This window comes from Rosa rugosa, chromosome 2 (genome assembly GCF_958449725.1).
Source record: "Rosa rugosa chromosome 2, drRosRugo1.1, whole genome shotgun sequence".
In the NCBI taxonomy this organism is placed as follows: domain Eukaryota; kingdom Viridiplantae; phylum Streptophyta; class Magnoliopsida; order Rosales; family Rosaceae; genus Rosa; species Rosa rugosa.
Genome location: NC_084821.1, coordinates 62,068,915 through 62,083,405, shown reverse-complemented (window position 1 = coordinate 62,083,405; position 14,491 = coordinate 62,068,915). Strand labels below are relative to the sequence as shown.

Below are 14,491 nucleotides of genomic sequence, written 5' to 3'. Positions count from 1 at the left end.
TTTGTTTTTCATTATCAATCCTTTGTTTTTTGTCATCCAAAGCTATTCGTACTTGGGTTTTATGATGCAATCTCAAAGTTTAAATAAACAAATATTCCTTTTTACATTTTCCTACGTAACAAGACGGTTAATTATCGCCCGTTATCATATGCCATTAACATTTCCATTCGCATGCTTTCATAAACACTAGCTGCACTGATAGTTGCACTATTCGGACCACAATCACCTCTAACATAGGAAAATGAAGGTGATCCAAGCAAGTGTTCAGTGTCCTCGGGGCTGAAACCAGTCTTTCCCCATGGATGCTTTGCACCGATCCTCATTCCCTCCAGCTCCATTGATACTTCTTTCATGGTAGGCCTTTCCTCCCTTGTTACCCTTAAACATCTTCTTGCCACGTTGGCTACTTCTCTTAGCATCTCAATATTCACCTCATTGAGTATGTTTTGGTCGAGAATTTGATTCAAGTGACCGTCTTCCAGTGAACAAACAAAGAAGCTTGCTAGGTTCCTCTCTGCCTCAGGCCTTGTAAAAGAAAGTGCTAATTTGCTTGTAAGTAGCTCCACTAGGACAACTCCGAAGCTATAGACGTCACTCTTTTCTGTTAGTTGGTTTGAATGAAAGTATTCGGGGTCCAAGTATCCGAGTGTCCCTTGTACCAAAGTTGTTATTTGAGTTTGATCTAGAGGAACCAACCTTGAAGCTCCAAAATCCGACACTTTTGCGGTGTAATTGTCATCTATCAGTACATTTGTTGCTTTCACGTCTCGGTGAATGATTGGCATGGAAATGGAGGAGTGTAAGTATGCTAATGCTCCGGCAATTTCTGCTGCTATCTTCAAACGTAATTCCCACGTAAGTGGTGATTTTTCGCCCTTGTTATTATGTATGTGCTCAAAAAGAGTGCCATTGGTGATGAACTCGTAAACCAATAGAGGCACTGGTGTTTCGAAACAACATCCTAATAGCCTCACCACATTTCTATGGTTGACTTGAGAAAGAACAATCACCTCATTAACAAACTGTTCACTCTGGCTTGGGGCGCTGATTTTTGACTTCTTTATAGCAACCACCTTGCCATCTGCTAATATCCCTTTGTAAACAGTTCCAAAGCCTCCTTCACCAACAACTCTATCTTCATGGTAGTTTTTTGTAGCCTTCTCAAGTTCTTCTGCAGTAAATATTTTTGTTGTCTGCACAGCTCCTTCGTGATTAGTGAGTTTCTGTTGTAGCAATAAGCCACCATTTTCTTTGAAATACTTTTCTCTCAGTTGGATGAATTTCCTTTTCTTCACTCCCAAGTATGTCCATGAACTTCCAACCATTATGAACAAGAAGGCTACACTCATACCTGCAATCCAAGTTTGATCACATAAGTTTGTGCATATTCTTCACAAACAAGTCACGAGTATAGTATATGCATTTTAGCAGGGTAGATATGTGCATACCTAGCGAAATAATGAGCAAGCGAGAAGTCTGATGAGGATTCATGGGATTGTCTTTCCTGCAACCCGTTCCGGCTTTCCTTCCATCGCCTTCGAACCCTTTGGGACATACACAAGCATAAGTTCCTGGGAAGTTTACACACGCTCCTTCACTGCAGATGTTTGAATTCTTGCACTCATTTATATCTGAAAATTAAGAACATAAAAATCCCATAACAGTTGGCAAATATATAAGCTAATTAACTAGACACATATTTTACATGTCAAATATGTCGAAACTATATTTTTTTTTTTGAAAAAACTCACCTTGGCAACCATCTGGTAGGTATGGATTCCCTTCATAACCTGGCAAGCATTGACAGAAGTAACCAGACAGATTGATGGGGTTGACACATGTGCTATTTCCCTTACAAGCATAACCTTGCTTCTTTTGAGCTTCATCACATGTCTCATTCCCAATTTGCCAATTCAGAACCATCGGAAGCCGGCTTGTCTGGTCTAGTTCTTGAAAACTTCTACTAGAGAATTCAAACTGGCCGTCTTCCACAATGAAGGAGTAGCTGCAGGGGTTAAAGTCCCATATGAAAGCATGATTATAGTAGCTATTCATCTTCACTGTGCGGTTTTGCAGTCCAGTTGGGATTGAAGTCTGGCAACACCCTATACCAGAACAAGACTCATTAACACTCCCAAGGCTCTCACAGAAGGACATGCAGCCAGTTATGTACCTTTCATGGCCTCGATAGCCTTCGAAGATAGCATAAGTGTCACAACCAACAGCAAAGAACTTGTTTTTGGCGCCAGAGATTGTGAAAGGAGGATTGAGGCTCAAGATTCGTACTTTGCTGAGTTTCTTATCTAAATAACCCTGGCTGTCATAACAGTCTCTGGCTACAAGCTGCATTATTTGTAACTCACCTTGATCAAGAAAAATGTTGGAAACTGGGATTTCAGTTCCTGCCAGATATGGTGTTGGGGATGTTCCTGTCACTTCAGTGCAGTTGATGAAGAACTGATCTCCCAAGTGACAACCTTCAGCTATGCCAAAAGGGTATGGAATTAACAAATCGCCACAGCGGTCGGGGCAGCCGGGCAAAGCTTGACCTACTGCTGGTGTTGCAGTTGCTAATATTACAGAAAAGACTGAAAGCTGCAAAATAAGCATCTTTTGAAGAAAGGCCATAAAGTTCGTTGATGTGTTTCTAGTGAGAGGAATAAGCTAATGCCATTACTTATTTGTATGCTAGAGGCAGCAAAGATTTTGGCTCTAGCTGTTTTTCAAAGTAATACCTAGCCATTGATTTTCATTGCTCCTTCAGCTGAGACTAGCCATTGATTTTGTCAACTAGAATGAAACAATAGATGATGACAAATAAAGAGACTAACCCCCAAATTAGCCATTGATTTTTTTTCTTTTTTTCCTGCCGGCCATGAAATCAAATGTCTATTACTTGATCGATATTGACTTCATGAAACCATGGGGTCCTTTATATCTGTTATTTTATGAGAGGGAAATAGAGATTAATAACAAAACAGAGTAGATATCGTGGGGAATGATCTAAAGAACCAGCTTATTGACATTCAGGAGCTTCCAAGCTCATATTTGTCAAAATCTTACTTCCAAACACTAAAAGTTCCAAGTAACCACAACCTAGCTATTTCCTGTTCTGGCATCCTCAAATATTCTCAGCAAATAATTTTGATGCAAAATAGTTTAGGTCATTAATTATTAGGGACTGAATTCTAAAAGTGGCATTAGTGTTCCTTTTTTTCTTTTTGTCTAATTAAAGAGAATGAAAAAATGAGAGCCTGCCGATTTGTTTGGAGGAGCCGGCCTAACAAAAAGACAATAACATTCAGCCTGGATTCTACTCATCAACAGCATTGATCGTTTCTTAACATGAACGGCCTGCTGGAAGACCAAATCAACATTCTTTGCAGGTCCTGAAAATTTGAGATCTTTGCCTTATTTTATGGCGTTTGAGACATTTTAGTACATTAATTTTTTTTTTTTCTGAGTAAGTGATGTAAACTTATTAAATGAACGTAAAAGAAAAAAATAGCAGAGTAGATGACTATTGTACGTATTCCAATCAGAAATTTTTTCTCCAACTTTCTATTTTTTTTTTTGAAAGGATTTGATTTAATTAGATATCAAAGCCATGAATAAAGGCCAGAGTCTAACATGCACTTACATAAGAATCCGGTGAAATCCGGAGAACCTATCTAAGCCAATACTAAACTCATTAGAGTCTAAAGGGACGCTCGCCGAAAAGCAAGCCTATAACGAGCAAAAACAACCTCGCTATTCTAAGGCAAAATCATTCATCTAGTCTAATTTGCCAGCACGTCATTGTGGTACAAATAACAACTAGAAACATCTTAGAACAACACATAGAGATTATCCTAACTCTACAAGGCTTGTAACCAGATGTCTAATAGTAGAGACCTAGAAAAATGCTAGCTCCTTCTCCTGAGAGTTGGAGCCAACACCCTTCTCGACCTCATCGGGAGCCAACAACCTCGGCAACAGGTTGGTCTTGCTCTTCTTAACCGAAGCAATTGCAACAAACTCAACCAGCCCAAGCTTGAGCGCGAAACCAGGCTCAAAGAACCAAGCCCAAATCTGAGCAGATGGAGAAGATCCCGTCAGCCTAAGTTTAGGCCCAGGCCCACAAGCCCAAATCCATACCCGAGCAGACACACCAGCAACCCTCGCCTCCAGTTGCTTGGCCATAACCCGCCGCCGTCGCAGAGAAAATTGGGCAGAACCCCTAGGCCGCTCCATTGCCGCCGCCGTCGCCAATCTGTCCGGCGGCCGGCCTTGCCAGCATCCCATCAAGCACCGAAAACCTGCAAGTAATCTGCTGCTGATCGGTATCAGAACTGCTTGGTCTCCGACTGCAAAATCCAGTCGACAACCACCTGCCCAAAAGCTGCGACAACCGATCAGAATCAAGGATCGAATTGCCTCAATTCCCGTCGCCAAAAAACGTGATCCCCAACCTCGAGAAGGCCAGCCAACCAGCCGCCGCCTCCGTTGATCAACCACCAAGCTGGTTAGCTCCGACCAAACCAGTCAACCACTGATCCCGAGATCGGAAGCAAGCCACCAGACCCGTCAAACCGTCTCCTACCTGTGAAACCCGTCAGGCTTGTCACCGACGCTGCACGCAGATGGCCGCCGACCCAGCCGCCTAGACTCGAAACCCTACGAGTTTCGCTTGAGAACTAAATATACATTTCTTAATTCTCCAACTTTCTATTATGAATTATTCAATAATAAAAAATCAAATTCGTCAGATACTATGACAATAGAATTATCTATGAAAAAATTTCAAACCTTTAATATCAACTTAAAAATAAGAGAAGAGAATCAAAGAAGTTGGAATTGAAATTGAGAGGCTTTTTCTGACAAATAATTCATGAGCACGGTGCATCCTTTTGTATATTATTTTCTAGAGATTATTGCCTGTGAAACTACGTACCATCAAAACATGTGAAATTTTCTGTAGGATGTTTTCACCGACAAACATATTATCGGCTAAAGTCTCTTGCTAATCGCTGTGTGTTAGAATTTGATGAGAGTTAATTAGGAAATGTAAATATGAGTTGGACTTGGGTAGTCTTCCTAAATGTCGGAGTTTATTCCTACCAGGAATATGATCTTTTCTGTTGTACGAGAAGGTTAGTTTTTCTACAACCAATTGGATTGTAATTGGGGTTCCTATAAATAGGAGGCAAGGGTAGCAAACCAAAGTTGGTCGATACTTGATATGATTAACAGTAAGATAGTTTATATATCCCTTGGGTAAGGGAGTAGAGATGTCAACGGTGAGTACAACTCTTGGAAGAGAGTGTCTGTTTGTGGTAAATTCTATGAGTGTGGCTGTATAAGGGTTGCAAGTTTGGGTTATTGTCATTTAGCTCAATTGTATATTATACTAAGATTAATTCTCATAGTGGAGAACATGTATCTCTCGGAAGACATAGACATGGACTTGTGTTGATGAACCTCATTAAATTTCGATATTCTCTTATTGCTTGTGTTGTGATTTGTTTATTTTTCTTTTTGTTTAATTTGTGAGTCTTAACAAGTGGGATCGATTGTAATTCCTTGACAGGGAGCTATAGAGAGACTTTTTTGTCAATGCATCACTTTTTATTTTTTTTTATTTTTTTTATTTGAGGCATTTCGCGATGTTGCCGACGTATGTAACTGGAGTCTTGACGAATATTTTAAAAGTGGGATTTTTTACGGGAGTCTTTTGCCGACAAGCCAAAATGTTTTCATTTTTTTATTGCAGGCTTTTGCCGATTAGACTTCGTTGGCCCGAGTATTTTGCCGAGGAGTATATATCGTGGGCAAACGTGAGGTTTTTTTTTATGAGTCTTTTTCGACGAAATGAACTCGTACAAAAATAATAGGGTTGGTTTTTTATTCCCTGTGTGTAGCCAAAGCTTTGGCCGTTCTTTCTCTGTTTGGTTGCTTAGAAAATCAGACCAATCCAGTGGTTTGGTTCAAGGAAGGAACCCGAAATCTCTCTTTTAATTTCTAATATTTTTGTTCTCAAATCAAACATTTTCTCAAAGCTTCATTGTTCCTATTGATTCAAAATATAACAAATAAATTTCACCAAAGTGCATGAATTCGAATTCTTCAATAGATTTGAAGTTTTGAACGCAAATGAGATTTTGCTAGCTAGCTATGAAGTCTTCTAATTGAATTTGGAGTTAAGCATGAAGGATCATTGTCATATTATTTTTGGTATCATGCATGTGCTCCCATTCTGGTCTGTAACGTTAAGGAGTGGCTTTTAGTTATTTTGACAGAGATCACCTTTTGCTGCAGGCTCTGAGGCTCCAAAACTTCATTTTTGCACTGGTTGGATGAATTCACAAACGCTACGGTTTCATTGAAAGTTCTAGCAAACTTAGTTCTTTCTGAAAGGGGCTGGTAGCATATACTTGATATTTGTAAGTTCTGTACAGACTGTACTATGGATAGCATGTTATACAGTTATACTGTTTTCCCTATTTGATAGGTCTCATGCTTGTGACGTAAGTTTAACTCTCTTCATGTGGTATATATGTTTTCTGAAGCTTGAACTTAAAGTTCTTATTTTTGTTTTAATGTAGAAGACCAACTTTGAATAGGATAGATAATTTCTAGTATTAGTCACACGTACACAAAGATTGAAACTGAATAGCACAAAACATGACCTGCATTACAGTGTCAACAGACATTTACTGTGTTAGGCACAGAATCAATTGGAACAAAACCAATATTTCTTTAGAAAATCCTCAACAATTCATTATATACATCCCAAGCTACATTTCGATCAACTATCGTCCATCCTCGTATGAAATCAACATTTGGATTTGCATGCTGTCACTCATACCTGGTAGTTGTACACTTGTACTGCCAGAACCACCATCACCTCTAATATCCACCACGTGAGTGTTTGCATCAAGTGAACTGAGCAAACTCTCGTTCTCTTCTGGACAGAAATCAGCATTGTTTCTCCATGGATGCTTTGCCATCATTCTCATTCCTTCTAGCTCCATCGCTACCTCTTTCATGGTTGGCCTCTCCTGCCCTTTTACACTTAAACATCTTTTTGCAAGATTGGCTACAATTTTTACCATCTCCATATTTCCATCATTCACTATATTATCATCAAGAATTTGATCCAGCCAACCTTCTTCCATGGCAGAGATGAAGATGCTTGCTAAGCATCTATTTGTACAAAGTGCCACTTTGCTAGTTATTAGCTCCAGCAGGACAACTCCAAAGCTGTAAACGTCACTCTTTTCTGTTAGTTGGTTTGATTGCAAATATTCAGGGTCGAGATAACCAAATGTCCCTAGTACTAAAGTTTCTAATTCAGTTTGACCTAAAGGAATCAATCGTGACGCTCCAAAGTCTGCCACTTTTGCTGTATAGTTATCATCTAACAGTATATTCATTGCTTTCACATCTCGATGTATAATTGGCATGGAAGTTGAGGAATGTAGGTATGCTAGTGCTCCCGCAGTTTCAGCTGCTATCTTCATTCGTAATTCCAAAGAAAGTAGTGATCTTTTCTTATGAATGTGCTCATAAAGAGTGCCATTGGTGATGAACTCATAAATCAGTAAAGGTGTTTCTGTCTCTAAGCAACAACCTAATAGCCTGACAACATTTCTGTGATTGATTTGAGAAAGAACAATCACCTCATTAACAAATTGATCACTCTGGGCCGGGGCAGCAATTTTAGACTTTTTAATGGCAACCACTTTGTTATCTAGTAGTATGCCTTTATAAACGGTTCCATATCCTCCTTCACCAAGGACTCTACTTTCATGGTAATTGTTTGTGGCCTTCTCAAGTTCTTCTGCAGTAAAAATTCTTGTTGTCTCCACAGAGCCTCCATGATGAAAGAGTTGTTTTTGCAATAACAAACCACCATTTTCTTTAAAGTACCTCTCTTTGAGCTTAATGAAGTTTCTTTTCTTTATTCCCCAAGATGTCCATGAAATTCCAATGAAAAAAACCAAGAAGCCTACACTTACACCTGCACATATAATTGAAAAATATCACGAGCAGATTGGATATATATAGTCCAAAGTCCAAACAAAATTGTTTATCTATATTACATTTGGATGTTCTTAATAAAAACTGTGAAAGATGCCGAAGATGAGGAAAAAACATGTGTTTGTGCGCACACACACATGTATGTATGTATGTATATATATATATATATATATATATATATATATTATATAGTGACTGAAATTGAAACAAGCCTGCAAATTATCATTCATTTATAAGAAAAAAGTTGAGAGAATTTTGGGATTGAATTAGAATCCAAAATTAGCTGAACGTAAACATTTGGGTGCCTAACTGTTCAGAAAATGCTCAGGTAGAAGTTCAGGCTATGATGATATGGAAGATGCATGCTAATTTTTAAGTAATACATACTCATTGCGATAGTAAGCAGGACAGTTATCTTTGAGTTGTTTTTAGTATCGTCTTTGATGCAACTCTGTCGATTTGTGCCATCTTTTTTGTATCCTTTGGGACATAAACAAGAGTAATTTCCTGGAGGTGAATTGATGCACATTCCAATGTTGCAGGGGTTTGAAGCCTTGCACTCATCAATATCTGAAAGGAAAGGGAAAACAACGCGTACATGTATCAGGTTAGTTCCCAAATCCCAACATTGATCAAGCTTTTATTTTGTTGTGCAACAACAAAGATATGAAAAGTATATATACATATATATACCTTGGCACCCATCTTCGAGGTATGGATTCCCTTCGTAGCCTGGTAAGCATTGGCAAATGTAACCAGACGGCCCATTAATGATGGACTGGTTGACACACTTGCTATTTTCTGCCTTGCATGCATAATTCTGGCTCTTTTCATCACATGGTTCATCCCCAATCCCCCAATTAACAATGAGTGGAAGCTGGCTGGTGGTATTCAGTAAATCAAAACTTGTATCGGGGGAGAATGTGAACATGGCTACTTCCACAATGAAGGAATAGCTACAAGGATACCTAGTCAACCATGTACCTGTATTATCCGCAATTGGACTCAGAATTATTGTAAAGTTGTGCAATCCACTTGGGATAGGAACCTGGGAACAGCCAAAGCCATTGCAAGAGTTTGTAAGTACTTTGCCAAGCAGATCATCACATAAGACCATGGTGTACCCCGCTGTGGACTTATCTTCATCTGGCCCAGGGTGCGTGCGGTCACCTTGAAAAATAGCTACAGTGCCACAGCCAATGTCAAAGAACTTGTTTTTGGTATCAGAGATGGTATAAGGAGGAGGCAACTGGAGAGAAGGCCAGTTATAGTCCGTTTCACGACCCTGGGTGTCATAACATTCTACACCTACGTCTTGCATTATTCGCAACTCACCCTCAGCAAGGGATATGTGAGCAATACGTATGCTATAATTCGTCAAGTTTGCTGATGGAGGTGTGGTGGAATGGTCACAAGTGATGTTGAATTCTGGTCGCAAGTAACAACCGTCACCTATGCCAAATGGGTATGGAATCATTAGATTACCACACTGGGTTTTGCATCCTGGCAAGGACTGAGCTGCTGCTTCTGCTGATGTGATTGTTACAGTTGTTATTGTTACAACCAGTACTCCCACTATTACTAAAGAGATCAGTTGCATAATAAGCATGCTATGCAATGCCATGACATGCATATATGAAGCTCCTGTTTTTTGTAAGTAATGTTTATAATGAATGAAGTCAGAGCAATTAAGTAGCAAGCCTGGTCTTTTGTAGGCTTACAAGAATATTGGAAATATCATTCCTCTCTATGCTCAAAATTTGTATGCAGGCCGCAATGTTGCAGTCCTGGAAGCAAATACATGTAGTAAGGCTGCAATGATGTTCCCGAAGTTTAAGCACAAGTGATGGTGACGTACATTTGAAATTTATTAGTAAGACCATTTTCCAAAGTCGATCAGAATGTACGTTCGTCTTTTACTTGATACTATCTGATAATCGGTCTGGATTTTTTAATTTTTAATTTTTAATTTTTTTTTTTACTTTTTAAAGATTAGTTTTGATGTGCTCTGGTCCTATTATCTTCTGTTTGTGCCGGATACTAATAAACTATAGTCTACTTGTTTATTCATAATTATTTGCTTACCTGTTTTGCCTTTGCATAAACTAAGTTGATCCACAGGATTGCTTAACTCCTTTTAAGGTGGCGTATGACTAACACTACAATCATAATTGCAGTCTCTAGCTATTATCAGGAAACAACCTAGAATTTAATTACTGTTGCAGTACTCATTTCCTCCCAGCAAGTACTCCTTTTAAGGTGGCGTATGACTAACACTACAATCATAATTGCAGTCTCTAGCTATTATCAGGAAACAACCTAGAATTTAATTACTGTTGCAGTACTCATTTCCTCCCAGCAAGTACTTTGATCAATCTTCGAAGTACATAAGCGTCAACATGAAACTTGAAATTAGATATATCTGTGTGTGTGTGTGTAATATATATATATATATATATATATATATATATATAAGTGGTCTCTAGTGTTGGATCTATCTGATAATTTTACAGACTCTTTTTTTTCTTGTTGGTCCATTTTGATAAAGTGATATGGGGTTCACATCCAAAACCAATTGGCAATGGATGGAGTGGCCCAAACCCTTATAAACCCATAGGCAAGGTCCCATTTTTCCCATGTGGGATGTATATATTCTCAACACATTTGAATTTCATGAAAGTGCTTTTTCTTTAATAGATTGGGGTGCAGATGTAATTGCGAACAGAATCTTTAAATGTTGACTTCTGGTTTCATATTACCTTCAGCATCATCTCTGCTCATCCATTCTCAGATGCACTACTGGCAACTACTTGATTATCTGTAAGTCATCCATTATCACTAGAATATTGAGCAATGTACATTCAATTATTTCATTTAGGAATTCTGCTAGTGATGATTGAACTGTAACTCTATTCATGTTGGAATTGGATGTCTTTGTGAGCTTGAAGTTAGGTTCTTAATTATTCTTGTTTTCTACTTGTTAACCTACCTTATGTTCTTATCTTTGTTGGAACAATCAATGATAAATTTTTTCCAAGAATTTTAATACAGTTATGCTAAATTTATAGTACAAGAGGTATAAACAGATAGCAGTGCAAAATATCACAGAACTTTACTACCCACTATAGTATGCTAATCTCCTTTTATTTTATGAGGCACTGACTAACACACTAATATAGTCAAGTGATTTCCTTACGCTACATGATATACATACTATCAGCTAGATAATTACTTATCGTCCATCATCATATGGCATTAACATTTGTTTTTGCATGCTGTCATACCAACTAGTTGTACTAGTAATTGTACTACTAGAACCATAGTCACCTTTAAGAGCAACATCATTCGTCTCCAAATTCTCAGTCTCTTCTGAACCGAAATCAGCTTTACCGCATGGATGCATTATCGTAATTCTCATTCCATCTAGCTCTGTGGCTACTTCTTTCATGGTAGGCCTTTCCTCCCCTTTTAGTCTCAAACATCTTTTTGCAAGATTAGCCATATTTTTCAGTGTCTCATCAACATGTCCATCATCAACTATGTCATCATCAAGAATTTCTTTCAAGTGATCCTCCTCTATCGAACGAACAAAGAAGCTTGCTAGGTTTCTCTCTTCCTCACGGCGTTCAAAAGAAAGTGCAACTTTACTAGTAAGCAGTTCCACAAGGACAACTCCAAAGCTATAGACATCACTCTTTTCTGTTAGCTGATTGGTAAGTAAGTATTCAGGATCTAGGTATCCAAGTGTCCCCTGCACTAAAGTTGATAGTTGATTTTGATCAAGAGGAACCAATCGTGACGCTCCAAAATCTGACACTTTTGCTGTGTAATTTTCGTCCAATAGTATATTGGTTGCTTTGACATCTCGGTGAATGATTGGCATGGAAGTGGACGAGTGTAAGTATGATAGTGCTCCTGCAGTTTCTGCTGCTATCTTCAGTCGTAAACCCAATGACAGTGATGCTGCTTTGGTTTCTTTATGAATGTGCTCAGAAAGAGTTCCACGGCTGATAAACTCATAAACTAGTAAAGGCACTTCTGTCTCTAAGCAACAACCTAATAACCTCACCACATTTCTATGGTTTATTTGAGAAACGATTATCACCTCATTAACAAACTGATCGCTCTGAGCACGAGCACCAATTTTGGACTTTTTAATGGCGACCTCTTTGTTATCTGGTAGTATTCCTTTGTATACTGTTCCATAGCTTCCTTCACCAATGACTGTACTTGCATGGTAATAGTTTGTGGCCTTCTCAAGTTCTTCTGCACTATAGAGTTTTGCTGTCTCCATTCCATGGCTAGCGAGTCGTTGCTGTAACAGTAAGCCACCATTTTGTCTGAAGTACTTCTCTTTGAGTTTGATGAAATCTCTTTTCTTCATTGCCCAATATATCCATGAAATTCCAACCACCATACCCAAGAAGCCTAGACTGACACCTGGACATTGACAAATCACAACGAAAACTGATTAGTATGTGATGCATCGCTAAATGTTACATGGGTCAGGATATTAAAAAGTAGAAGAAACATCGGGTAGATTGGTATATTTTCTTTGTTTGTTATCTAGTGTTTTCTTTTTTAGCACAAGGTTTTTTAATAGAGATATTGACAGAGAATATGACCATATATAATTAACAGTAAATAAATCCCATTAAATCCATTTAAATCATGCTCTTTTTAGTGTGCTAAAGATAAGTCAATCCTTCTAGGTCTTTGAAATTTTAGGTTTATATATATATTACTCTTGATGCAAATATGCATGTAAGTAATACACTAATACTTACTCAATGAAATAATAAGCAGGAGAGTGATCTTTGATTGGTTTTTGGGATTTTCTTTGATGCAGATCTTTTCATCCATGACGTCGTTTCTGTATCCTTTGGGACATAAACAAGAGTAATCTCCTGGAGGTGAATTTACACATTTTCCAATCTTGCATGGGTTTGAATCCTTGCAGTCATCAATATCTGAAAAGAAAGGGAAAATTAACATGCCACAGAGTAGGTAAAATCACAGTTTTGCTGCTCTCCCTTTAGACACTAATTAACATAATATATGTTAATGCTGAGATCATACAAGTTATATATTACCTTGGCAACCATCTGGGAGGTATGGATTTCCTTCATAGCCTGGTAAACATTCACAAACATAACCGTTCCTGTTGTTGTGGTTGACACACTTGCTATTTTTATTGCATGCAAAGTCCTGCCTCTTTTCAGCTGCATCACATGGGTCTGGTTCATTCCCAATTGCCCAGTTAAGAACCAGTGGCAGTTGTTCAGTGACGATCAGTTCTTGAAAACTTGTATTAGAGAAACTAAACTGGCCTTCTTGCACAATGAATGCGTAGCTGCAGGGGTTGAAGCTCCATATATCAGAGTGATTATTATAGCTACTCAATGTGATAGTACGATTTGTCATTCCACTAGGGATGGAGGTTTGGCAACAACCAACGCCAGAGCAAGACCCATCGACACTGCCAAGGCTGTTACACAAGGACATACACCCGGTTACGTACCTCTCTTCCCCTCGGTATCCTGTAAAGATTGCATAAGTGTCGCATCCAACTGCGATGAACTTGTTTTTGGTATCGGATATGGTGTAAGGCGGAACCAGCGTTAACTCAGGGCTGTTGTGGTAGGTTCCCTCGCCTTGCTGGTCATAACAATCTCGGGCAGTGTAACTGTTTATTTGCAACTCACCCTCTGCAAGCCAGAAGTTAGCGATGCGGATATCAGTGCCTGTCCAGTTTGCTGATGGGGGTTGGGTTGATTGGTCACAAGTGATTTGAAATTCTTGTCGAAGGTAACAACCTTCACCAATGCCAAATGGGTATGGAATTACGAGATCACCGCAGCGGTCAGTGCAGCCAGGCAGAGCTTGAGGCAGGAGAGCTTGATCAGCTGCTGCTAATACGACCAGTAGTACTCCCATCAATGAGAGTTGCAAAATGAGCATCACAGGCAAGGCCATGGCACCACTACTCGATTCCATCTAGAAAGGTAGTATACACTGTTATATGTAGTGTTGAAGTAAAGAAACTCGAATGGCACTTGAACACTTTCTGAGTTCTTGGATTTGGTACAGCAAGCTTCACAGGGTCCAAACGTGAATTGGCACCATGTAAAATATTCAATGAAATAAAACATCTCACTTGGAACTTGGTAATAGTCCATAAGCGACGGGGTGCCCAAAGTTGAGCAGACAAGCTAGACAATACTTATGCCAAGCAAGGTTGCCGACTGAGAGACTTTTGATTTTTTAATTTGGTTCTCTTTGAGAAGAGACTTGGTCATTTCTTTTGTGTCATCACCTTGGTAAAAAGAAAACAGAGAAAGGTAAGTTCCATGTGTTCTTTTAATTGTTACTGCTATGTGATTTCTAAACAGGGGTGATAGTCATCAAATATGTAAAGCAATCAATGTTTCACTTCACCAGGCTAAGATGTGAACTTTCTCACTGCAAG

The 14,491-nt window shown here is 38.9% G+C and overlaps 2 protein-coding genes across 2 annotated transcripts; both read right to left on the bottom strand.

Annotated features, from left to right (window-relative positions):
- Positions 1-57: 57 nt before the first annotated feature.
- LOC133729124 (uncharacterized) lies at positions 58-9,670 on the bottom strand. Its single transcript, XM_062156598.1, has 6 exons — positions 8,716-9,670; positions 8,410-8,592; positions 6,881-8,002; positions 1,752-2,552; positions 1,449-1,631; positions 58-1,351 (listed from the first exon to the last, which is right to left on the bottom strand). Exons 1-6 carry the CDS (start codon positions 9,653-9,655, stop codon positions 132-134), a joined length of 4,449 nt encoding a protein of 1,482 aa, XP_062012582.1. The 5' UTR covers positions 9,656-9,670; the 3' UTR covers positions 58-131.
- A 1,489-nt stretch (positions 9,671-11,159) lies between these two features.
- Positions 11,160-14,413, bottom strand: LOC133732880 (putative wall-associated receptor kinase-like 16). The gene is made up of 3 exons (XM_062160481.1): positions 13,116-14,413; positions 12,810-12,992; positions 11,160-12,462 (listed from the first exon to the last, which is right to left on the bottom strand). Exons 1-3 carry the CDS (start codon positions 14,017-14,019, stop codon positions 11,255-11,257), a joined length of 2,295 nt encoding a protein of 764 aa, XP_062016465.1. The 5' UTR covers positions 14,020-14,413; the 3' UTR covers positions 11,160-11,254.
- Positions 14,414-14,491: the final 78 nt, after the last annotated feature.